The sequence below is a fragment of the Nymphaea colorata genome, chromosome 1, assembly GCF_008831285.2.
Source record: "Nymphaea colorata isolate Beijing-Zhang1983 chromosome 1, ASM883128v2, whole genome shotgun sequence".
In the NCBI taxonomy this organism is placed as follows: Eukaryota; Viridiplantae; Streptophyta; class Magnoliopsida; order Nymphaeales; family Nymphaeaceae; genus Nymphaea; species Nymphaea colorata.
Genome location: NC_045138.2, coordinates 1827455 through 1853974, shown reverse-complemented (window position 1 = coordinate 1853974; position 26520 = coordinate 1827455). Strand labels below are relative to the sequence as shown.

Here is a 26520-nt window from a genome sequence, read left to right as displayed (position 1 = left end):
GTTGTCATAAAACCATAGTTGGCAAACACGGCGATTCGACTCAGAAATTGCTTGAGTCGGATCGGGATTGTTCATTTATTGAGTCATAGGTTAGGACCCAAGACTTGGCTGAGACAGGTACAATTTGAGTTTTGGAGATATCAAACCAAATTAATGATAAAAATTGATTTTTGATTGAGTTTTTTTTTTTCTTGAATCATTATAGAAAGACCAAAAAATGGAAGAATAGGCTTAGTTGGTTGGTTCTCTCTTTCTCTCTCCTTTTCTCTTTATATATATATATATATATGTGTGTGTGTGAAATTGATAGCTGGTAGGTAGATGCTAGATGGATAAAGAACCATTTTAGCCTTTGAGTTTTTTCATATCAACAGCTGAAACAAAAACAAAAAAAAAAACAATATAAAGTAATATTAGATGACAAAAATGCTTCATCACTTTGTTTTTCTCTTAATGTTGAAATTGTTTCTTAATATCTAAGTGTCTTGTTGGACATACAAAGAATAAGATGAAGTATTTTAGTCATGTTACATTTATTAACAGCTTTTTTTTCTTGTTTTTCCATCAACAATCCAATTTTTTTAAACACAAACAATTATGAATCCTTATGATTTAACACCTTAGACTTTTGTGTCTACCAACATCTCTTTCTCTTTTTCTACATGTGTGTGTATAAGGAAGCTGGAAGATTTCATACCCACTAGGTTGGGGATAAAAATCATACCCTTTATATGTTTAAACAAAATAAAACATCATAATATGTTTATAAGAACTCATTTGAAATAAAACATGATTTAGTTTAAGTGGTTTTTACGAAACATGATCAACTACTATTCTTAAAAGAAAGATGCACCATGCCAATAAAAATTATTGCGTTCTGCCATTAAATTTCATAGCGGCGTAGCATGCCATCGCTAATGCAACTTTTGTGACAGTTTTTAATGATAAAAAATAAAAAAAACAACTATCTGGCAACCAACTTCTTATCACATCAATATATTTGTAAAATAATTATACATATGAATGATGCCATAGAAGAAGTCCAGATTCAGAGTCGTTAAACAAGTGAAAATAAAAAATTTAGAAGGCAAATAACGTACGATTCAGTGACACCCAAGTCTCGAACCCCCGGAGGAAAAATAAAGCTGGAAGATCACGTTTTTTTGGTTAAGGGTTTTAAAGGCGATATTTTCTCCGGCTTTGGTGGGCGGACGGGCATGGGTCCCACCGTTGTTTTTAGTGGATGAGTCTGCAGTCTACACTATAAAACGAGAGAGACGTGCCTGCTCTGCTCTGGTGTGTGCTCCGGTCGCCATGGCGCTCTTCTCTCGTTCCCGCGCACTCGCCAGCAGGCTTTTCGGCCGTCCCGTGGCTTTCCGGCGGTTCTCATCCACCGACGCTCCGAAGGGAGGCGCGAGGATCGATCACGGCGGGTACCATTTGAACGGCGCCCCTTCCTTCATGCGCGGCACGGTGTTCTGGGAGCCGGGAAAGCCGCTCACCATCGAGGAGTTTCAGATGCCCCGCCCCAAAGCGGGCGAGGTTCTCATCAAGACGAAAGGTTGGTAGGCATCCATCCTTGGTTTTCTTGCCGTTCTCTTCGAGTGGCATGATATTTCTTGGTGGTGGTTTAAGTTCCGTGGTGATCAAATTCTACGTCTCTCTCTCTCTTTTTTGTTGGTATGGTTTTATTCTGATTTGTTTCTGGGTTTCCGTTGTCTGTGTTCTTACGTTTTAGAGGATGGACGAGTGACGGTTTTATGAAAGTCAAAGATAGGAAGATATTTATATGTTATACTGATAATGGTGTACTTTTTCCTTTTCCTCAGCTCATTGGTAGGGCCCTTTCCATTCGTTTATCTTCGTCTCTTTGAGTTGCAGAGTGAATTGGTGATCGTCAAATTTGAAGGCTGTTCCTGCTCGCTTAAGCGCGACCAATTGACTATGGATCCGTTTATCGCATCTCTGATTCTATGCGCCAAGTCTTTGAGGTTTTAATTGTTGAAATATCCTTCTCATTTTCAGCTTGAAGAGAGAGAGAGAGAGAGTAGTAGTAGTAGTAATAGTAGTAGTGGGAGTCGCAGGTGATACTATCTGCCAACCATGGTGGGTAAGCACTCTAAAAGATTGGGTCGACAATTGGCGATCAACGGCCACCGCGATGGTTGCCAATGATGATTCTACAGACGGTCGGCCCCATCTGCAGACGCTGCAGACAGATGATCTCAGTGGACGTTTTGGATAGAGCATTTTCCCCGTTGTGATTTTTTGATGACCGGATCTGCCAGTCCTTGGGGCGATCCCTTAACTGCTTTCATGCTCAGATCTGTCTATCTACTAAATCAGTAACGTAGATTTAGAGAACTATTAGGCAGTCCATTGAAGTGAAGATTATATCTAGTTTCAATTTTCTCTTTGTAGCTTGTGGAATATGCCATTCGGATCTGCATGTCATTAAGGGTGAACTTCCTTTTTCGGCTCCCTGTGTTGTGGGTCATGAAATAACTGGAGAGATTGTGGAGCATGGAGCACATACTGATGCTGGCGTGATAAGAAGGTAAATCAAGTTTAGTTGTCTTTTCATTGGATTAAGAAACTTGTGTATGATAGAGTTTTACTGCGTAGTTCTTAAGTCATTTGCTGAGATGGATTAGGTTGCGGCTAGTTTGCACAATAACGTGGAAATGGTTCGTTTTTGTAGATTTCCTGTTGGCTCTCATGTAGTTGGAGCATTCATAATGCCATGTGGTAATTGTCATTTTTGTGTGAAGGTAATATCACCGGCCCTGTTTTTTTGTAGCATCAGGAGTTCAATTGTTTACATGCTAATTGGAACTATTTTGAGAATTGTCAGGGCCAAGAGGACATATGTGAGTCATTCTTTGCATATAACAGATCAAAGGGAACACTATATGATGGTGAAACTCGACTATTTTTGCGTGGCAGTGGTATACTTTTCATTTCTTATACATGTTTTTTTGGCATAACAGACCTATACTGTTTTTAGCATCTTGGACATATTGAGAGACAAACTCTTTACAAGTTATAATTCACTACTGATACCTGTTTTTTGCAGTCTCCAAACTGCCTGCTGACATATAAATACATACATATAAATATACATGTAAAATACAAATATAAGCATGATTATAATTATTAACTATATAGACAAAATTTATCTGTAAGATGAACAAGCTTTGAATAGCCATCCTTAGCTAATATTGTTGAAATGGATTTCTACTGCAATGTCCTTAAGAGAGTACAAATTCCAGCATTACTAGCTTGCATAGTTGACCTTGGCTTTTTAGAATTTGCTTCTAAATATGAGCATGTGCATGTACCAAAAACACATCTTGCATAACCGTTACATGAAATAAATTTTCAGGTGGTATTCCAATATGATATTCATCAGTTAAGGGAGTCCAAACTCCAAAGTTTAGCAGGGCAAGTTTGTATAGTTGACACAGCTTTTTTATTTACTTATGCATATCGGCAATACTTTCAAAAGCTTTTACCTGTCTTGAGTACGTAAAATTTCATTTGTGGAAGTGACAGCATGCGATTACTTGCATTTTACTTCTGTTAACTCTTTCCAGAAGGACTCCTTGTTATTGCAAACCAATACTGTTCTTCAAACTTCAAAGATCAAACATAAAATTTATTTTCTGTTTCTTCTAAATGCCTTTATTTGTATTCACTTAATGTCAGTGTACTCGTCTTTACCTTTATGATGTGCAGAAACAAAATCCATATTCGCGGGACCTCATAGGTTCCAGAAATCCACTTGACTCTGCAAGGATTGACATATGTTTAAACAACTGAATATGATTCTCCTATGAGTAGTTGTGGTTGCTGTCATCTAAATAGTTTAGATAATCTTGCCCAAGGTTGTCAACCTGGTCGATTCTGTTGCTTCTCTTGCAAGCTCATGGCTCACATACGTTAATGTCACAGCTGCATATGTTGCATTGACATGGTGGATATGACCGTTTTGCATTTTCTTTAATAATTGATGTAAATTTAATTCTTACGATGGTTTCAATAGAAGGATAAAATGATCATTATCAACCGACATATTTCAGCTTCTATTTTCACTTAAAAATTTCAAAATTATCATTGTCATCCAACATGTTTCTGCTTCTATCAGTTTAATTACCCTAGGTTGCTGCTAAGTTTGTTATGGTCCATTTTCATATCTGCTCCTCCCATAATTTTTATTATATTATGCAGGAAAACCAGTGTACATGTACAGTATGGGGGGTCTTGCAGAGTACTGTGTAGTTCCAGCTAATGCATTAGCGCTTCTTCCTGATTCACTGCCATACGCAGAATCAGCTATCCTAGGATGTGCAGTTTTCACAGCCTATGGTGCCATGAGACATGCTGCAGATTTGCGTGCTGGTGATGCTGTTGCTATTATTGGCATTGGTGGAGTTGGAACAAGGTGAATATCATTCTTATGATTTGCCATTTAATAAAAGGATTTCCAAACATCTGAGGATTGCGGACATGATACATATATATAATATAACAATTTTTTTTCATTTGATAACTTTTACATTCCATTTCTCTGGACATTGAACAGCGTGTCCAGTCTCAGAAGCACCATTCCTATTGCACCAGGTTCATAATATATAAGAGAAATTTCTTTCAGTGCAAAAAACATTTTTGACAGGAAGAACAGCACAGGGAAGACAAACTGAATCAAAAAGAAGATAAGTAGCATTTGCACAAGAATGTTATGCGACACAGGGAGTACTGTAGCACTCTGAATGTGTGCTTTCTTTCATTCTCAAAAACAGAAAAGGAGGAAGATGCATGAAAACATGATGGGCTTAAATGCTGTTCCGTGTATTTGTAGTTACTTTCTGTTATAAACAGCTACAAAAATTTTATACAATTACTGAGGTGAAAGACTAGGTTACCCTTCCACATGTCTTCTGTTCCTCTTCCTTTGCAGCTGAAAAATCCAAGCTACTGCCATCTGAGTGGAGGCACCAAAGTTCATGGTTTCCGTGCCCTAAATTCTATTACATAGGCTCTCATATGAAGATATTACAGATTGGAAAATCCAAGTTGGGTCTTGCTTTCCAATTTTGTAGCTGATACAAAAAGTTAATTGTCTGCAACCCCTTTTTTGGGATCTTAGCTGACAACTTGACAGCATATCAGTTATTTCTTGGACATTTCTTGAAAATGTGATGATATTATCAACATTCTTTTGTCAACGGTCTAGGCAATTATGGAATGTCATGATGTTTTGAAAATATCATAGAAAAGCTGCATTTTGGAGAAAATTTTCCTAGAAAAGGTTGCTGAGAATATAAGGTCAGTCACCACAATTGAGAGTGATAACCTTGCTTTTCACTCTGCTAAAGAGGAACATTGAGCTGCTTCTAGGCAGAATTTACCCCAAGTCTAATAAGTTACTGTATCCTTGTATTCCATTTCCACTGTGAAAATTCCTTGTCTAAATTACTGAAGCTGCAGTAACTTGAATACTGGCTGGCAGTGATAACAGTGAGCTGCTTCTCCATCAGGTTCAGTAGGAGGGTGTATCCGTTATTTGTTTTGGTAAAAAAAATAAAATAAAATAAAAAAATCAGGGGTTACTATCAGGTAGGCAATGTTTTCCATGCTTGTGTTAAATTTTGCTATAATTTAATGGGTACATTGGCGGATATTAATCATTAAACCTTGATGTTAGCTTTGGATGAAACAAAAAGATGTCCTTGCATATTGTTTGCATCATTAACCTACACCTTTAATAGTTCCCAGGATTTCCAGGTCCTTTGGTGTGACAATGTTGGTTAATTGCTTTGCTATATTGTATAACAGAAAAATCACTTTAGCAGCTTATTTGCCTGTTGATTTGATTTGATTTGATGGTTTGCTCAGCTGTTTGCAGATTGCACGAGCCTTTGGCGCTAGTGAGATTATTGCAGTTGATGTTCAGGATGATAAACTGCAGAACGCAAAGAAGCTTGGGGCAACTCACACCGTCAATGCAGCTAAAGAAAATGTTGCTGATAGAATAAGGGTATTCTGCTAAACGCCCATACTGTTTGTAGTGTTATTGGAGTTAATTTTTGCTATTTACTTTTATATCTGATTGGGGCAAACTTGGAGAGCTGGTGATTCACATAATTAATTGACGTTATATCTAGTGGTTAAGTTCTCCCAACTTCATTAGGAAAAGGTTCTGCACTAATTGGTACCATTGGAAGTTTTGTTGCTTTTAGACAGATCATTTTCAACCCAAATAGACGCTATCACTAAAGACTTAAAACCAGAATGGTGCTTCAGTGGACAATTGACGTGAAACATATAAATCTCCTCTTCTGCTTGACTTGGTGACCTGGTTTGTGAAGAACAGTTCCATTTCATTAGCAGGCTGTGTTTTGATCTGATTATCGTAGGAAAAGAGTATGAAAAGGCAACTCATGACCAATTGGCTCCATTTACCATTAGGTCATGCAGCTAACGCATTGGTTGGTCCAACTGAGGTTTTACATAAGCAATTTCAAATTAATTCAATAAACTAATTTTAAAAAATAGAAAAGCAACGAGCTGAATGACTATGTTCGGAAAGTGATTATCCTAACTAAGAATTATTAGGAGCATCCGGACAAAACTTAATGACAAAACGTTGGTTGCACCTACCTGGTTTGGCCTGATCATTACAGCTTTGGCTACTTTGTTAACGAGATGAGGTAAAACTCTGAGTCTAGCACTGCTCACCATGCCTCAACCCTAAGTGCAACTGCATGGTTCTTTATTATTGACATTGAACATGCTACTGATAATTAATTTTCCAGGAAATAACTCGTGGGATGGGTGTCGATGTTGCTGTTGAAGCATTGGGAAAGCCATTGACATTCATGCAGACTGTACAAAGTGTAAGAGATGGAGGAAAAGCTGTAATGATTGGACTTTCTGCAGCTGGTGCAGTTGGGGAGGTAGATATAAATCGCCTAGTTCGGCGGCAGGTAATGCATTCAACCTAGAGAACTATGAATACAACGCGCATATTCTGAATCTAAAATAAACTTCTTAATTTGGAATAGGTCAAGATTATTGGTTCATATGGTGCTAGAGCAAGACAAGATCTTCCAATGCTTGTGAAACTCGCTGAAACTGGAATTTTCAATCTTGAGGCTGCAGTGTCAAGGAAATGCAAATTTGAGGAAGCTACAGCTGCATATGATGATCTCAACCATGGAAAGATCATAGGCAGAGCAGTTGTCGAGATAATGTAACTTTATAAATGGTGACTTTTCCAATAATTTTCCTAGCTTGAGATAATGTATTCTCAACTGTCAGACAAAAGAAACTGCTCTTGAATCACATTTTCCTCAGCCTGAATAATAATTTTCTGTGTTCGAGCTTTTCTTTGACAGCAATCAATGTCCATATCTGCTTTGTTTAACCATAGTGACAGCATTCATATTGGTGATCTCTCCTCTGATCAGGTTCCTCCACCTATGCTGTTCACACACCAGTGACACCACCACCACAATTGCTAAGTACAGTGCTCCTGTCAAGATGTCGACTCTCAGCCAAGCTTAACATGATGAGCAACTTTGTTGGGCGGTCCAGACCAGCATGGGCTCAACTGAGTTGAAACAATTTGCACAGACCCAAGATTCCATGTATTTTCAAATGGAAATGCATGTGCAATGACATTATCTCCCCGAGAAGCTTCATAAATGACTTTTCCTGTTAGCATTTCTTTTTCTAAAATTCACACCATCATCTTACTTGAGTCATCTATCTCCAACACTGATGCTCGCTACAAGTCTCTGAAATTTCTTTGACAACTCTGGGTATGACTCCGACTTTGAAGAAGGCACTCTTTGAAGTGCAGTCTCAAAATTGGACCTTGATACGTTCAATGCATCAATATTCTCCTGTACAAATAAGAGATTATCTATTCAAACATTCTTAAATACAACATTAGTTATAAAACATGAAAATTTGCTACAGTTCAAGAAAGCAACTTAGCTCTGCCAGAACCACAAGGCCAATCCAGTCAATTGTTGACAAGGTCTACCCATCTAACTCTCTAATGTCAATCATACACCAAACTCGACTTAAGATTACCAGGCTCTTAAAGGCAGGTCAACAATTTTGCGATAAGGCAAATGTGGATGGTCAATCAGCTTTAAAGCACAGGAGACAAAAACAAACCTCTAATGCAGCAATGGCTGCTTCACGGCAGACCATGGAGATATCTGCTCCAGTGAAACCTTCAGTCCATTCAGCAAGATCTGATATGCTAACATCAGAATTACAAGGCATTCTGCGCAGATGAATGTGGAATATATCTTCCCTGTCCTTTTTATTGGGGGGTCCAACATAAAGCAACCTATCGAACCGTCCTGTAAACAGAACAAGGTTAAAAGGTTTAGCTTGAGACACAAACAGAAACCTGATTCTTAAGGGACTCTCTTGTGGCAATGCAGGTTACAGTGACTGAATTGTGCTAATCTGAACCAACAAGTAACTGAAGATGGTCATATGAGAAACATTTCTAGTAGTACATTTGTTCCTTAGGCCTTGAAGAATGAGCTTATGCATCACTTACTTCAGTGTTGGTTGCAAATTTTACAACCATTTAAGCATGGTGACTTAATAAAATAAGCCTGATCCAAAACAACAGTCATATCATGACATTCTAGTCCTAAGGTCCTAAAATCTCCAGAAAATGGGGTCACATGTTGGCCGACTACCGTCCTCATTTCACAGTCAATGCCTAAATAGTGAACAGTACCTGGACGTAGAAGTGCAGAATCAATCTTGTCTGGTCGATTGGTTGCTGCAATGACAGTCACACCAACCCTCTGATGCAAACCTGCAAAAGGGACGGATTTGCAATCAAAATGTCAAAGGTGAAGAAAAATTAAGAATAAATCATAAGACCAACACATGCAGAGTGATGGACACTGTGACCAAATCAATAGATTCAAATACAAAGACAAACTGCTGTTTCAGTACACACATATTTCCAAACTTGGGAAAATACTGAAGCTAAACCCTTCAGTAATTAGAGATGAACAAAAGAAAGCTTGATCACGACTCCACAGCAGATGAGGCAGGTGTGATGCAGGAGAGACACCAAGGTCCAAAGCATTTGCTGAGGAAATGGAAGCATGAGAGTCAAAATAACTAGTGGACAATAAACACACAAATAATCACATTATATTCTTTAGGAGGTTCAGATCCCTCAAGGAGTCTACCCATGATGTATCCTCACACAGCTGGTCTCAAAAAACTTTCAACTCTGTAGACGTTTTCCATCTAACAAGGTCAATCTATCCTGTTTTCTATCCCTAACAAGTTGAATTCCAGATCATGTGCTGCAGTTTAGAGAGACTGATCCCCAACTTGGCCAACTAGGCAAATGGCTCTTACTCAAGCCCCTTTCTCACCAACAAGCTTGCTATTTCAGATCCTTCAAACTACAATAACTTAAGATGATAAACAAGCTATTTTGCAGCTCACATGAGAATACGGGAAAAAAAACATCAAGATATGGCAGTTGCAACTCCTCAGCATCTGCATGGTGAAACATAAGATGATGCAGAAGGTAATCAAGGATTCAAAACTCAAAATTTCTCCCTGCTCATGGCACATGGAAGAGCAGCACTTTGTATTGGATTAGGGCGCTTGATCATAATTCATAAATTCAGACAGACAGACTGATTCAACTGCGTGGTACTAAGTTTCTATTAGCTCCATGTTATGCACTTTATGGTTTTATAATGATTGTTCCTTCCTATGTTTTCAGCTTTCTTTTGGCCTAAAAAATAACTGCACATGCATGTGATAGCCATGCAAATAATGTCTGAAAGCAAGTGTGCCTCTCATGTCGGCTCAAGGATCCCAGCAATAAAAAAAGTAGCAATATCCTCCACACCTATATAAGCAGCAGTGATAAAAATATAGTACAAGTGGCAAAGATTTTCTCACCGTCTAATTCAACAAGAAGTTGAGTTATCACTCTATCAGCAACTGATGCCCCATCACCATCATGACCACGAACAACAGCAAGACCATCAATTTCATCAAAAAATATGATTGATGGAGCAGCTGCTCTCGCCTTGGAAAATAATGACTTAACAGCCTTTTCAGATTCACCAACCCACTTGCTGAAGAGTTCTGGACCCTTAACTGCCAGAAAGTTCAGCCTTGCTTCAGAAGCTACTGCCCTGGCCATTAGCGTTTTACTGCAACCTGGGGGCCCAAACAACAGAACACCTGCTGGTGGAGGTGCCCCTATACGCTTAAAGGCATCTTGGTGTCTCTGGGGCCAAACTACAGCTTCAATTAGTTGTTGTTTGACCTCCTGTTGTCCACCAATATCATCCCAGGAAACCTTAGGTATCTCTAGCATGATCTGACCAGCAAGGGTTTAGCCAACAGAGAAATAAATTAGAAATATGTCAACATCAGCTTAAAGTAGATAGATTTGTCAGTGTGCATTAATCTTTGGTGCTCATCGAACATAAAAAGTGCACACAGTTCAAGGATCCATGCTGCATGATCAGTTACAATAATCTAAACCTTGGAAAATTAGTACCTCCCTCATGGCACTGGGTCTCACTTTTGCCCTTGCTTTTTCAAAGTCATGAATGGTCACACTGAGTGAGGATTCTCTGGCCAGGTAAGCTTCCTGTTCTGCACGTCCACTGGCAGAGCAATCATTTTCGAGAGTAGTATTATGCATGTGTTGTTTGTCATCATCAGAAGAGAATGGTGATGAAACAGACAAGTGTGAGAATGATGAAACGAGATCTGTCTTATAAAACAAAGCAGTATTTCCACCTCCATGCGTACTGCTCAATTTGATGTAACGGTCAAGAGCACATAGTGCTGCTTCATTGCAAAGAGCAGCAAGGTCAGCACCCACAAATCCATGTGTACTTGAAGCAAGAGACACAATCTCTGAATCAAGAAGTGAATGGCTCATTCCTTTGAGAATGCAATGCAGTATTTCACCTCTCTGATTTGGAGATGGTACACCTGAGAAATAGTAAAACTGAAATCAGTAGTTGTGATTTTATAATTACAGGTTATATGGAAAATATAATGTCTTAATACAGATACGCAGAGAAATGCTACTGCAAGACAAAATGAAAATTGAGATGGTCATGTGGATGTCATGACGATAGGAAAGGAAGTTAGCCCACATAACAACCCGCTGCACCATAATAATGATGACAAATGAATCCAATTACAAACTTTGAAATACGACCAACAGCAAACAACACAATACTAGATGCAAAACAAACCATATGACAAAGACAATAAGAAGACACAGAAATACAGCTATAATTCCAAACTAATAAACAACCAGATTTCATGGCTAAGAAGTAAGAAAACTTCATCACGGAAAGTTGATTCATATAAAAGATTTGTTCTTCTAATTATGATCTAGAAGTTTAGGGGGCAGTTTAGGCTGAAAAAATAATCAGGGAGAATAAGTTCTTGTTTTTGATGAGTTAAACATTTGGCTAAGAAGGTCAGACATCTGTGTGGGGAGAAAAAGATAAAAAAAGGTGTGTACCAAGGGCTTGGTGAAAAAGTTTTTCTGAAAACTTTTTCATGCCAAGATGTACGGTGGAAATAATATCCTCCTAAAAGGTCAACACAAAAACTATTCCCTCCCATCAAGCATGCACTTATTTATGAAACTTGCTTGGGCCTCAATATGAAGGTTAGAGACTAATTGTGAAACTTCAAAGCTCAAAATAATTTGGTGCAGTACTATTATCCCTTCTAATGAAATAAGATGAACCACTACCTTCCAGCCTTGTGAACTCTCAACAAAAATTGTCCTGTTTTAATCCACCATCTCTTCATCATTGACCTCAAAATTCAATAATTCTCAATGTGTTGCTAAAAAAGAAAAAGAAAAAAAATCCTAATTTACATTTAGTGTTGTAAAAAGTTAAAAACAAACTCTTCTCTTGACTACCTTTTTTTAAGATAAATTAATGAAGGACTCATCCCAATAGAATCATCTCAGTAGTTTATCACTACCTTTGCGCCTGAAAAAAAAAAAGAAATTACTTCGTAAGAAAAAAAGAAAAGAAATTATATATACCAATTTCAATTTCTTGGTCAAGCCTTCCTGGTCGCCTTAAAGCTGGATCAATGCTGTCAGGACGATTAGTTGCAGCAATTACAAGGACACCATCACTTCTCATAGCCCCATCCATCAAGTTCAACAACGCAGCAACCATTCTTTGTGAAAGGTCTTCAGTGGCATCTTTTCGGGCTGGAGCAATGGCATCCAATTCGTCTATAAATACCTTCGAGAAGATCACCAAATTAATTCCATGGTCACCAAAAGAAGCATAACAGAATCAATGTCATGGATCAACAACCATGACCGCTTGAAAATAAACCAGACCAAATGTTATGTAACTTTTGCACGTATAGTGCAGCAATATAGCTGTTAGACTTGCCTGCAGGCCAGAATTCTCCTTGGCCTCTGCAGGCATGCATGCATACGAGTAAGCATGCACACATACAAAACACACGCACATGGTGAAAGGTGAAATGTGCATCTTGCCTCTAATGCATTTTTTGTAGCTTCTAAAAGAAAACACCAGGGAAATACTAACTATTCTATATCCAAAATTTTTTTGTGGAAAAACATTTTTTTTAGATAAAAACTGCTAAGAAACTGCCAACAGAACATTGGTAAATATACTTTTAGAGCAGCCATGTTCCTATTGGTGGCTGGTTAAAAAATGGCTAGCTCCTCTTTTGCAGTTTGTCAAACACAGTACCAAAATTTTTGTTACTAAACAACAAAAATGGTGGGTTTGGAACCCTTGGAATTGAGAAGTACCAACCCAACCATCTTACAGAAAGTGGAGGTCAAACAACAGACAGCTTTTGCTTTATTTTTCTTTTTTTTTTTCAGAAAAACTGTTCCTTGATGGTTCACCAGCATCCAAAAAATTTTCATCCCTTTTGTCACTTTTGAGTTTGGCGATAGAAAACCTTTAAAGTTTAGATAGAGGGAATGCAAATTTTTTTCACAACCTGATCTGCAGCAAGTTCTTGGGTTTCTCAAGCCCCAACCTTTACAAACTGGGTTTCCATGTACTGCTGTTCTAAAGCCTTACTTTCATACAGGAAACCCCAGTTGAGGGGAATCCTCCCCCTCTTCGACCTTTTGGGTCACTGACTATTTCTCTTGGCAATATAAAGAAAGAAATGACTTTTACCACTGAAGGGGCAGCCTGTCTTGCAGTTTCAAATATTGCATGAAGCGCTTGTTCACTTTCTCCGTAGTACTGACTGACGACCTCAGGCCCATTGATACAGAAGACATTGACACCTGCATGATGAACACAGGCGCAAGCCAATGATGTTTTTCCTGTACCAGGTGGTCCATGAAGCAGAATTCCTTTTGTTGGCAGTATTCCCATCCTGAAATATTGAGAGAGACATAATAGCAAGCTTCCCTGAGTTAATAATATGGAGACAAATGATACACATGCTTCGTGTAGCATAAAAATGCAGGTTTTTTGCTGTTCATTGAGTTCATGAAAAGAAGCTCACAAGGTCCAAGTTCCGTAAATGACTTTGTACAGCTACTTAACCTTAAGCAGTTGACTTGGAATGGCATGCAATATGCATAATTAACTGATCAGGCACCATCAAGAAAAAATTGAGGCAGCAATAAAGTTAAGCAGGTTCTACAAAAGAAAAATTATGAACCATATCAAAACAATCAAAAAAATAAATCCCAATTCATCAGTCTGACATTCTCGCAAAACTTTGAAGGACTTCTACATTGGCATAATGCAGGACAAGTTTGAGCAAACAAATAGTATAGGAATTAGAAATATTTTACTTGCAGTAACCATCACCACGGCATCACTAATGAAACAAGTACGAGAAATAACCGGTTTTGCTACAACAAATTCATCGGTAAATCATGTACCCAAGCAGAGACAAATATGAAGCTACGTTGCAAGACTTCACTTCGTAAAAGTGAAAAAAAATCCATAAAAAGCAAATCCTAGAAGTAGGCTATCACTAACTAGAAAGTAAGTATATTAGGCAGAAAAGAATCGAACCTTGACAGGGTATCTCGCTTGATCAATGAGAAATTGATTATTTCTTGTATGGTTTCGAATTCTTTTGACAGGCCACCAAGTTTAGATATAGAAAAATCTTCCTTTTCATTATCTTGTTTCTTGTCAGAACTTTTTTCTGACCTTCTCACATCACGGTTCTCTAACATAGAGGCAGGAGTAGACGAAAATAAATGGGCAGTCGTCTCAGAGACAACCAAGAATACAGTTTTTACCAAATTATGATCAAAATGATGTAACTCTTTGCCGGTCTTGCAGGCCAAATGGTGATTCGTAGCATCAACTCTGAAGAAACACATGTGGCCAGATATTGGGATCGACACAAGATTACCAGGTAGTAATACACGTGAAAGCAACCATCTTCGTGAAACAAGTTGCAGAAGCTCCTTCATCTTTTCATCTTCTAAGATGCTTGAAATGGAAGATGCGTCCATCTTCGCTATAGAAATATCATGTTCGGGGACCACAAGCGATGAATGCTCCTTACTTCTGTTCGACACGTCTTCTGATAAAGGAGACCCGAAAGATTGGAGTTTCGATCGCCTAATCAACGGCGTCTTTGGAGACAATAACCTCCCATCCTCCCCGCGTTTCGATTCAACTGCAACCGACGATACCATTTGCTTCTCCGCAACGGTGCTAGACCTTGAAGGAATAAACTTAAGATGAAGATCCACGCATTTGCAAAGCAAGACGTGGGAGGCTCCTGAAGGCTGGAAATCACCTATATTTCCATCATAATCGTGTATTTCAACACGAGAGACAAATGCAATTCTTCCAATGGGAGGATTGCCAATGGTGCAAGATAAGCTCCAAGAAACTTTGGCCCCATTCTTCGGAACCTGCAATTATAAGAAATTGGAGAATCAATAGCTGCAACTTCGAATTCAAACCATTGATTGCTTGTAACACAGTAACTCCGATTCCCACTATCTAATTCAACTGCAGTAAACTCGCTCAATTCTTGACCTCGAATGAACCGACGATCGGAACCAAACGAAGATTGTAGAAAGTACTAGTAACTCTAACAATCATCACCATAAGTCCATGCCCCCACTGACCTTAGACGAAGGGAAAACAGTAGCGAGGGCGAAGAGATTGCCTGCTTCATCACCTAATCCATCACCGACCTCAAGATTGAACCGCTCACCGCACGCACTTGACAATGAATCAAGCGGGAAAACGTCTATAGCGTCCTCTTTGAATGCAGGAAGCGAAACCTGGAAACGAGAAGAAGCATTAGTCCTCTCGCCGTTAACGTCGCCGGCGACAGCTGAAACCGATAAGCTGGCGAAGTACCGAGACAAGCACGCCACTGCGTAATTTGGACGACATCATGGCGGATTCCGAGACCCAAATGCTCGCACCGGGAAACTTTGTCTGCGGTTCGATCTCGGTAACCTGTACGGCAAACGCAGAGCTCGAAACAAAGGACGGGAAGCGCAACCGAGCTTCTGCGAGCGCTGCCGACGTCCGGGCATCATCTGCATCGGCGCCGGGAGTCGTCACAGGTGATCGTGAAGGCCTGGGAGAGGGCGTCTTGGCGGGCCTTTTCTGCTTTCCCGACATGATCGATTGCTTGCGGCTTCCAAAGGCGGGTTAACTCAGAAAGCCGGTGTTCCGTCACAGCTTAATTCTGCAATATTTCTGGATGAGTGGAGAAGTCGAGTGCCAAGAAACGAAGAGAAAAAATTGAATAGCCGTGTTTACAGGAAAAGTTCACGTTTTTGAGCCGACAGATAAACTTCTATTATCTTCCCGATCGCACCTTCCATTTGCTTCTATCTTGCTCGTTACGAATTTTGATAATGTCAGTCTTCCTCTCAACTTTAAGCTGAGCTTCAATTCCCTGACATATCCTACTTTTTCTGGAAATTTTCGGAAATTGCAACGTTGAAATCCCACTATATGCCGCTCCCCCTGGAAAAAAACTTTCTCCCTCCCTCGCCGTTAAATCTTGAACCATCTCTCCCGCTCCTGCCGTTAAACCCTAAACCCTCCTCTCTCTCGATTATGGATACTATGTATTTCAATCAAGTCAAGGGGCTTGTAAAATCATATTCACGGTTATAAACCCTAAACCCTCCTCACTCTCGGTTATGGATGTCAACACATTGCACTTCATTGGATCGGAGATCCGAATCCGATTTTGTAAAGAAAGAAGTGGATCCGATTAATTAAAATGGAGTAACTGATTCAGGAATCGGTCGAGTGCTAGCATTGCCAACAATTAGGCCTGGGCAACTGGCCGGGCCGCTGCCGGGCAGGCCTGGCCTGGCCCGATTGGGCCCAGGCTTGGGCCAGGAATTTTCTGGCCCGGGCCCGATAGGCCGGCCCGGCGGCGGGCCGTTTACATTAAAATTTTATTTTTTTAATTTTTTTGTTTTAAAAATATATATTTAATATTATTAAATACATTTTATATTTTAAAAAAATATTTTATAATTTAAAAATTAATTTTTAATTTCAAATGGACTGGGCTGGGCCGAGACCCGCTATCTGACCGGCCCGATGTCCACCCTTACCAACAAATCCGGGCAAGAGTCAAGGTTCGGTGAGATTCGCTCTGACTTATCTAGAATCACCCAATTTAATTTACATTATTTGAATACTTGATGGAGTCGACGAGTTAACTCACTGACCCAATGGCCCTGTCATCTGCCGATTCCAGTGAGTAAGAGTTTCAAATCTACCAACTATGAGCATAACACCTATGAAAATTAAGACATTTTCATTCTTCTTTTGATGCTCCAATTTCAGCATGGAGCCCTAGTTCAATCAACTCAAGCTCGGCTCAACTAATGAAACCTCGAGCCCGAGCTCGACAGAAGCAGTTACGTGTTGCGCTCAAGTTCGGCTCGCAGTTACGTGTTGAGCTCGAGCTTGACTCGATTAAGGCTCGACAAAATCGTAAACTCATTTGAATATATCGACTTGATTAATGCTCGACAAACTCGACGAGTCGACTCACGAACTCTAACTCGACTCGTTAAGGAAATGACTCGACTCGAACTCGTTCACCCTAAAGAAGATCAGCTATTTGTTCTCCTGCCCATTGATCCTGAATGTATCGACCGCTTTAGCAAATAGCGTCACTGAGATTTGAATCAGCAACTGGCTGCATACCAGCCATTGGGACAACCAATTGCGCTGAACCACCAAAAATAATCTGAAAACTATAGCGCAGTGAACTGAAGCAATTAGAAAGCTGTGAATTGAAAGCACATTTGGAGTACTTAGAAATCCTTGAGTTTGTTCAAGTAATTAAACTCATTCGTTTCCTTAAAAAAACACTATTAATTCCATATTTTTATGCAAAAATGCTCCTGCAGTACTATTAAACATTTTGCTTAACGGGAAAAAAATGTAGTTGTTGTCTCGAAAAGAAAAAAAAAAAAACAAAGGAAGCTGCAAGAATTTTGGAATTATTAGCGTTATTAGAGTCATAAACAGATTGTTGGGACTGTCCCTCGTTCCACGTCGATATGTCCGAGTGGTTAAGGAGACAGACTCGAAATCTGTTGGGCTTTGCCTGCGCAGGTTCGAATCCTGCTGTCGACGTTCTTTTATTCATTTCACTTTATTTATTTATTTCTTCAATGTCTTCTGAATGGCCATTCATTCATAATGTTAGCTCTCAGGAACAGAGAAATTTCCACAATTTGTTTCCAATAATCAGAACAGCTCTTTCTTTTCAGATTTTAGTTTTCTTAATTTATCCAATTTTAATATTTCTGCTCTAAGAGTTGAAAGGAAAGGCACTTAGAATGTTTTTTAAGTTTTGTTTGATTACCATGGATTTTCGATTTTCAGTTCAACCTCAAATCCATGCTTTTCTCAACACATAGCGTGGATTGGAGAGTTGAAGCTGAATTAAGCTTAAGTTTCAACTCTAAGTGCCTTTACTTTCAACTCTTAGAGCAGAAATATTAAAATCTGAGAAATTAAGAAAGCTAAAATATGAAAAGAAAGAGCTGTTCTCATTATTGGGAAATTTTTTTGTTCCTGAGAGCTAAGATTATGAATGAACGGTTCAGATTGTATACATAGCTTCGCGAATGAAGGGAGGGCATTAAAAAGTAAATAAGTGAAATGAATAGAAAAAGAACGTCGACAGCAGGATTCGAACCTGCGCAGGCAAAGCCCAACAGATTTCGAGTCTGTCTCCTTAACCACTCGGACATATCGACATTAGTTGAACTGGTTGACGACATAAATGTTCTTATTGTCAAGTTGTTAGAGAGCCCTACCGTTGGCACTTTTTTTTTTTTTAAGTTGTTAAGTATAGGTTTTGTCTTTCTAGCCCCATGCAGAAAAAGTGATTTTGCAATGAGTCTGTTAATGGTAAAAGTCGTTTGGCACTCATAATAGATTGTTACTACTCATAATAGATTGTTACTATTCAGTGTGAGGTAGATTCATAAAACACTATATTTCAAGGCTTCATAAACCTGCCTCAATTTTTGATACAGTTTTATTGGATAGTAAGAATTTGTCATTGATGCTAAACAACCTCTTAACAAAATATTAATGTCTAATGATTTTGCATCAAAATTTGGGGTAGATTGATGTAACACTATGTTACAGGATTTCAGGAATCTGCTCCAATTTTTGAGCCGTTTCAATAGACAATAACAATATGTTACTAGTGTCAAACAACTTCTTTGGACCTTTATTATGGTCTCACTTAGAGCAGCATAAGGCCTTTTGCTCTTTCTTTCATTTTTTTTTGTAAATAAAAAGAGTATCTGATCTGACCTTATTAATGGGTATGGATCATGTCCATCCAAATCATCTAGTTTTTAATATTCTCATTTAATTCCTTTTTTTTTGTGTTTTATAGTGGCATGCATTTCCTTTTTATCGAGTCTGTAAGTATTAAATTTTTAAAACTGTTAGGAAGGAATAAAAATTCACTTTAGACTCGAACCGGCCAGCATCGATGAGAAGGGCCCCATATGGAACCAGGTTGAAGGTTCGCCCTCGAATACCGTCAATGCTTGCATAGCTAAGTCATGCAAACTGTTCTGATTGAGACATGAAGTGGGCTCTAACGGGTTACTCTAGATTTCAGGACGGGACCAGACGAGACAGGCTCATTAGCGCTGGTCGATCTGCATTCAAGTGATCAAAGTGCATCGGGCGAGCATGGGCTGGGTCAATACAGACTGGTTCTGAGAAAGAGCTTGGGCTCGAATGAGGTTCGCGAGAGACCGAACCAGCACGGCTGGTAGACAAGCAGGGCACGGGCTGCAAGCTCTCCATGATCTCCACTAAATCGAATTGCAGCCCTTTGCCACTAACACAGTTAATTTCTAGTAAGCAAGAAGATTAATCTCACCGTCCGAACGAAAGCCAAAGCCCCCCTCATTCCCTTACCTCCAAAATTCAAAGCTGTATCGACACCATACAATGAAATCTCTACATGCTTCGAGTTGCAGGTAGGAACCAATAGCAATATAAACAAATTGATGAAGAGAATCTGAAACACTTACCAACTGCAGATTGATGGCCCGACAACATTAGACTTACGGGTTGGGGCAGGTCTCGACCAATTTATGCCAAGGAGACCAGATTCTAGGAATCCACTGGTCGACCTCCTTCAGTCTGAAATTTCAAAGTCCAATCTATTGGCTGCACAGGCAGAGCTCTTGTTGGAGACTGACATGGCAAATCCAGCTGCCTACACTCACCTAACCATATCTCGGGAAAGACCAAGTAGAGGTGCGCACGCAAAGATGTGAAGGATCAAACTTATATATAGTGAGAAATCAATTATATCCGGCTAATGTTTCACTTATCTGCCACTGCTACTACTACTACTGAGAGAGAAGGAGAGGGAGAAGAGTAAGGGAGAGAGAGAGAGATCCAATTGAATCCAATTTACAACCAACAAATTTCATAATCATATGGCAACAGAAGTCAAAAAGATGCCCAACGAAATCATAATCAAATGGAAACAGGAGCCAACGAGCTACCACTGATCCTTTCTTCAATCTATTAGGTGAGGTTCCCCAACATCAACATGCATACCAAGGTAACAATACAAGCGTTATGCGAATAAAAGATGACTGATACAGAGTTTGCAGAGAGAATCTCAGTCGAGCCTCGGCATTTCATCCTCACTGCACAAGCATTTGTGTTTATTTTGCGAATCCAAAGTAACACAAAAGTTGGAAATCTGACGCTATTCATTTTGCAAAAAATGTTCTCCAAGTGAATGTCTCTACATTTCTTAAAACCAATTAAGACAGGAAAAAAATGTTTTCTCCACCATTGTTATGCATCATTGGCAAGATTCCAGACAATACAGCTAATCCAGCAGCAGCAGCAGTAAAAGTTAACCTTCTGACTCTTGCCCGTGCTCAACCTGTAATGAAGGAAAATAATTGATTAATCAAAAGACAGCCCATTATTTAATCAAAAGAAACTACAAATGATGAGCTAGAACACATGTAAGTACATCCATATTTTCCTTTTCTAACTGTGATGCCACAATCATTGCACTTACAGGTTACAGCTGAACCAGTGTAACATTGGATTTTGTAGGTTATCCTAAACGTACTGAATTTTAAAAATTTTAGTTTTCAGTTTGTGATGAGTGACAGCTTCCTAAAAAATGTACAGTCCTCTGAACAACTCTCGCAGCCGGTTCTTGCACCACCCATTTTATCAGAAGTAACCAGCTCAGGGGAGAAATTGCCTTTAGTTGTCAGCATTTATTTTCGTTCATCAAACAAACTCTGAGCTAATAATACATGGTTGTATGCTTCTCGCACATTATAATGCCACCAATCATATAGATCTGAGAATATGAAAGACCAATTGAACAGATCTGAGAAAATTTAGCATGACCACACATATCTGAGTCATGTCCTTCTAGTATTGAGTCCACCATTATGATGAGTTACAACCAAAACTTTTGGTGCTCAGAGTTTCGTCCAACACTAATAATGAAATCTCTCTCAGCATTATCGATGAACTTTTCTTTTTTAATAAAGTTTCAACCATATCTTCTGAAACAATATGACGTATTTGAGTCTCTTGTCCTTCTGGTATAGGGTCCACCTGTAAGACATGAGCTTCAACCAATTATTTTAGTGCTGGGAGTTCCATCCAACAGTAATGATAACATACAGTTCATATTTTATACCTGTATGAGACATGTCCAAAGGGACAGTCAGCAGAGGGCTTTAATTCGCTTGGGCTAAGGATGATTATCCCTCATTTATGAACAGGTTGACAAGAGTCTCACATCTAAGGTCTCAAAAAAAAAATATGACGACCATATATACTTGTGGTCTGATTCATGGTTCCTTTTGGGGCATCTGGTAACAAGAACATTATGTTAGTGCTCCATGAACTTGGTCAGAAAGATTAGAGCAGATTCTTGGATCACTAGAACACAGTGTTTCATGAATCTGCCCGAGTCTTTAGGACATATTTATGGAACATTGTGTTAGTGTTCTAGTTGCCAAACATCTCCTTTGAGTAGTGTAGAAAAAATGGCTATTGATGGGGCAGGTCAGGATCTGCTGGATCAGACAGTTTGGTTAATCATGCATGGTGTTGTTAAGCTGCCTTCCACCAGTGTGGAAGTAGTTGCAAAACTTGGCTGAAGATATTTGGCTCTAAGGTTTATCACGGTGCTGACTTCATGCTGAAGCAACACAAGGGGGGAAGAAAGAGAGATCGTGTGGGCAAGTGGGAAGGGAAGAGGAGAAAAACACCCATCCACTGAAACCACACAAATGCCCCCCAACCCAAATCCAATATCTCTCAATGCCAACATGAGAGTTAGTGCCCATGGGAATGGAACAAGAGATGCACTCATTATGCAACTCCTGCCCAGCCAGCTAAGCCATAATTGGCACAGAGAGAGAGAGAGAGAGAGAGAGAGAGAGATTAGCTACCTTGAGTACATGAGTGTTCCAGCATTAATGGAGATGGTGACTGTTATGGATTCTAACAAAAAATTTTCTATCTGAATATTGAAGATGGTCACTATTTATGCATTTGAAAGCCTGTTATGAACATCTCTCTTCGCTTTATTATTTTCGTTTCCCTATCTTTTCTCATAGCAACAGCACAGTGGCAGAACAATAAGGTACCACACTTATGACTAGTTGATAACTTGTGTCTAGGACATGAATTTCAAAAACTATAATCCTGTTTTACATATGAATTTAATATGTAAAAGAAAATCATAGCAAGGTATTCTATTTTATCGAGTGTGCCTTGTATTATAACAATATGAAATTTTACTCTCTTTCATGAAAGATAAAGTACAGAAATCAGTTACCTGCAATAGTTAGATGAAGTAGTTACATAGAGCCTTGGAATGTGTAGCATCAAGTTCAAACAATTGTAAGCCAATTCATTTTGCTTTCATGGACCTACTTTCCCAATTTGACATGATCAAAACATGCAGCTCAAGTGATTTCTCAGTGATTGATTTTCAGTAGTTTAGATTGCAAAAAATTAAGGTACCAACTATACTGAATAAAATGTTTTACAGTGTCAAAGACATAGTTAGCAAGTATCAATCTCAGTCCCACAAACATTGAAACCAGAAGGTTGAAGAGAAACTCCAACAAGAATTGGACAATGTTATCAAGAGCTATAAGATAGGATACCTCACATAGTGACAGACAATATCAACATTGATGACTCGAGAATCAATCTTCTTGGTAAAAAAAAAATACTTACTTGGAGAGGCTCTGAAGCAGGTCTAGGAGGTTTTGTTGATGGAACACGGAACATTGGACAATCACCACACTTATAAGAGCACTCCTTATATGCTGTTCCAATACCCACACCAGCGCCAAAAGCTACAGCTGCCCATCTTGTCACAGGACTCCCTGCATCATATGGGCAACATGGAAAGACACAATAAATCCACCATCCCAAAAAAAGGAAACAGATAAACAAGATCAAGTCCACTAATTTGGAAGTCTGTTATTCATAAACCAAATGTCATGTGGAGTGAATTACTTCAATCAGAAAAAAATTAATCAGAAGAAACAAGCACAAAATCACCATGAAAAATCTTGTTCAAGCCAATTTTATGGATGGAGGATTTTTAATAACTTACTTACTTTGCTATTTAACCATCAAAATTTTGAGCACATTGAATATAAGGAGCCAAAGGGCAAATGACGGTCTTCAAGCTAGACAAACAACAGCACTCAAGCGAGAATCTCATATCATTACATTGAAAATCTTCCAATATAAGAATAGGATAGAGAAAATGTTTATCATTGAGGAGATTTTCAAGAATAGACAAATAGTAAACCTTTTTAAAATTTCAAAAAAAAAAAAAAACTTGATAATATCAAAATGTATACAGTGAACAGAATCTGTTATAGCACCACAAAGTAAAGAAACCAAGCATATTATAACTACGTACCATCTCTGACTGCTGGGAATGTATATAGTCTATCCAATGAGATAATGGAAGCCTACTTCCTAATACATCTATAACACAATATCAAAACCTTCATCACTGTTGTTTCTCAAAAATAGTAGCCATCATCTCATTCAAATTTCTTGTTCAGTATATAATTATTTGGGGAACTCCAAAATCCAAATCAAGGTAAGAAACGAAATAGTCAATATAAGCCTCATTCTTTAGGAATAGAATTTCAAATTAGTTTTGTTTCTTGTACATCGCAGCTTTATGCTTCCTCATGAATAAACATCCTTGTGTTAATTTGCATTCCTAGTTTCCAACACATCAAAATGTTTACCATTTGATGTGAAGAACTTTTCCTTTTTTAGCATCCTCACAGCATTGAGAGGTTTCTTCTAGGTGGATACTAACCCTTTAGCTGGCTCAATAATAAATAAACAAAGCAAGAAGCTTATTTTTGCAACCTCATGCAATATTGAACTGCAAAACAATAACAGTATCATATGAGTACAATCTCTCTACGCACATTAATAATTCCCAATATAACAGTGGCCTAAGTTTTCCGGACATCAGGACAATGCATAACAGCAACAACTTCAATATGGATGTAGTCACCTTATGCACTGCAAATAGCTGAAAATGTGCTCCTTGTGTTCATATCTTTTCAATGAGATCTATTCTCAATGTTGCGTATATCCCAATTGATCCAAACAAAGAATATATTCTTGATATACAAAACATGCTTTGCGTGTGTGTGGTGTGCTAGCGTGACATCCTCACATTCCATTTTCTCTATTCAACTTGACAGGACAAAAAGTAGAAGAAACAAAATTTGCAAAAGACACTGTACATAGGGTTGCAAAATGGTCAGAACCTCAGATACCAATAAGTTGAAAATGTAGAGAATCGAGTTGCCATGGACATATACACCCAAAAATGGCAAAAATCTCCACATGCCAGACAGAAAGCCTCAGCACAGCAAGAAGCAAACTAGTGGGAAGAATTTCATTTACTCCACAGATAGTCTAAATGACATGGATAATAACACACTGAGTCGTGCCAATAAATTTGAACCATGATACATTGGAAACAGACTTATCACAGATCAGCCAAGTGTGCCTAGGGTGTAACGTATAGAAGACAAATCAAGGATATTGATATAGATGGAAAAGTGAACTTTCTTAGGCAACAACTTATCTAGAGTACAATATAGATGGGATATGCTATGCTAACAAATAGGCACCTAGGCAGCATCCACGCTGATGATAACCATAGAAACCTAGGTGAGAACCTAGTTTTTTCACTTTTCACCCTTTTCCTTTTCTAATTTTTGACCTAACACTAAATATCTGTTGTTTTTTTTCCGAATAATGTGGACTACAGGAATTGCTTTATTTCTAGCTTAATGTTTCAACTTCAATATATTTCTCAACATATTTGGTTCTGCACAAAACGAGCAAGTTCCACTTGCTCACTAGGCCATTTAGAGGACTAGTTACTAGTACCTAGTGCCCAGCTAGTTTAGTATCCCCAGGCGTTAAGGATAGAAATGAAGTATAGATAGACAAAAATAAAAAACTTGTAGCTTAACAAACGATACTGAAATACGAATATTTTGAATAATCTGGTGAGCCACCACTCATGCATATTCTCCGCAGTTCGTAAATTTTTCTTCCTCTCTTTCTTTGGCAAGTATACAAAGAGAAATATATGGTAGCAATATGAAATGAGAGAGATGCAGCATCATTAGATTCAGAAAATTCAATGTCGGGAATCCAGCCATGAAGGAGAGGTTGTGGTATTTTCTAGGCCTTATAGCGTCATTGCTGCATGAACTAACCAGAAGCACCAAAACCGTCATTGCTACAAAGCCATAGCGAAGTACCATAACCTTTCCTTCATGACTGGATTCCCAGGACCGATCCCTTAAACTTCTGAAGCACCTTGAGACATCGTGATATCTCTCAACCATCTCGTTTAAATACTTGAATTACTGAAACGCAATTGGGATCATGGGGCTCAAGCAAGAGACAGCATTCTCAGTATGAATCTAACATCGGATTCTATTTTCATTGCAAAAAACACCAACCACTTCGAATGCACACAACAAATTCGACATCAAGCCCCAAACAAGATTCAAAAAATGCATCTCGATAGTATCATTAAAATATCACGAAATAACAACACAAAATCGTGGACCGGAAACAAAAGGAGAAGAGAAGAACGTCCCACGAAAAATCAATTTCATGAAATAAGAGGAACCCTTTCCTCTCAATTGAACCAGGAAATTTCTTCCAATTTAAACTAGGTAAGAGAAACCCATTTCAATGTTCTCCAGAAGCCAGCGAACCATTTCTTACGCCCAAGAAATGAGAGGAACCCATCTCCGGATTCTCCACAAAAGAGTTGGCAAAGGTGATTATTCCAGGAACACCGATGAATGCGAAAGAGAAGGGAGTAGAAATAACTCACGGAAGAAGACGAGGCCGCCGAACGCGCCCGCCAAGGAAGAGTAGACGACTCTACGAATCCCAGCGTCCAAGCAGGCGTCCCATTTCGCCCCTAGATCGTATTCCGGAGGCAGCTGCTTGCTTTCGCCCATCGGTGCTCTCTCTCCCTCCCTCTCTCTCTCCGCTCCGTGGAGCCTGTCTTGAGGGTTCTCTTTCACCGCAGACAATCAGAACCCAAGAGAAGATGAAATTTGCACCAACCCATTTGTATTCTTACAAATAAAAGTCTTTGGCGTTTGATAGCCTCGGATTTGAAATCGCTAAACTTAATTGAATATGAAGTGTGATGCGATACTTCAAAAGATCAACGGCAAAATGTGGTTGATTAAATTAAGAACATTATGTTAAACCTAAGATCTTAGATCCTAATTTTACTTCTTTGTATTAAAAAAATGTTAGATATAAGATTGGAAGAGAGAAATATTGAGGATCTCAAATCCAAGGCTGTCAAACACCACTTAGGTTGCATTTGATGCCT

The 26520-nt window shown here is 38.9% G+C and overlaps 3 protein-coding genes and 2 non-coding genes across 5 annotated transcripts; 2 read left to right on the top strand and 3 right to left on the bottom strand.

Moving 5' to 3' along the window:
- Positions 1-1282: 1282 nt before the first annotated feature.
- On the top strand, positions 1283-7347 carry LOC116259871 (uncharacterized). Its single transcript, XM_031637841.2, has 8 exons — positions 1283-1561; positions 2422-2557; positions 2702-2771; positions 2855-2948; positions 4231-4444; positions 5899-6040; positions 6819-6989; positions 7068-7347. The coding sequence occupies exons 1-8, from the start codon at positions 1315-1317 to the stop codon at positions 7257-7259; spliced, it is 1266 nt and encodes a 421-aa protein (XP_031493701.1). The 5' UTR covers positions 1283-1314; the 3' UTR covers positions 7260-7347.
- On the bottom strand, positions 7243-16138 carry LOC116259864 (calmodulin-interacting protein 111). The gene is made up of 11 exons (XM_031637827.2): positions 15831-16138; positions 15420-15756; positions 15182-15340; positions 14103-14962; positions 13245-13449; positions 12110-12317; positions 10583-11025; positions 9973-10399; positions 8774-8854; positions 8191-8381; positions 7243-7910 (listed from the first exon to the last, which is right to left on the bottom strand). Exons 2-11 carry the CDS (start codon positions 15687-15689, stop codon positions 7767-7769), a joined length of 2988 nt encoding a protein of 995 aa, XP_031493687.1. The 5' UTR covers positions 15690-15756; positions 15831-16138; the 3' UTR covers positions 7243-7766.
- Positions 16139-17599: 1461 nt separating this feature from the next.
- On the top strand, positions 17600-17681 carry TRNAS-CGA (transfer RNA serine (anticodon CGA)). The gene has a single exon. It is a non-coding gene; the product is annotated as a tRNA-Ser (tRNA).
- A 547-nt stretch (positions 17682-18228) lies between these two features.
- On the bottom strand, positions 18229-18310 carry TRNAS-CGA (transfer RNA serine (anticodon CGA)). Its single transcript has one exon. It is a non-coding gene; the product is annotated as a tRNA-Ser (tRNA).
- Positions 18311-19992: 1682 nt separating this feature from the next.
- Positions 19993-26234, bottom strand: LOC116248848 (uncharacterized). The gene is made up of 3 exons (XM_031621857.2): positions 26005-26234; positions 22830-22981; positions 19993-20490 (listed from the first exon to the last, which is right to left on the bottom strand). Exons 1-3 carry the CDS (start codon positions 26132-26134, stop codon positions 20461-20463), a joined length of 312 nt encoding a protein of 103 aa, XP_031477717.1. The 5' UTR covers positions 26135-26234; the 3' UTR covers positions 19993-20460.
- Between the last annotated feature and the right edge of the window lie 286 nt (positions 26235-26520).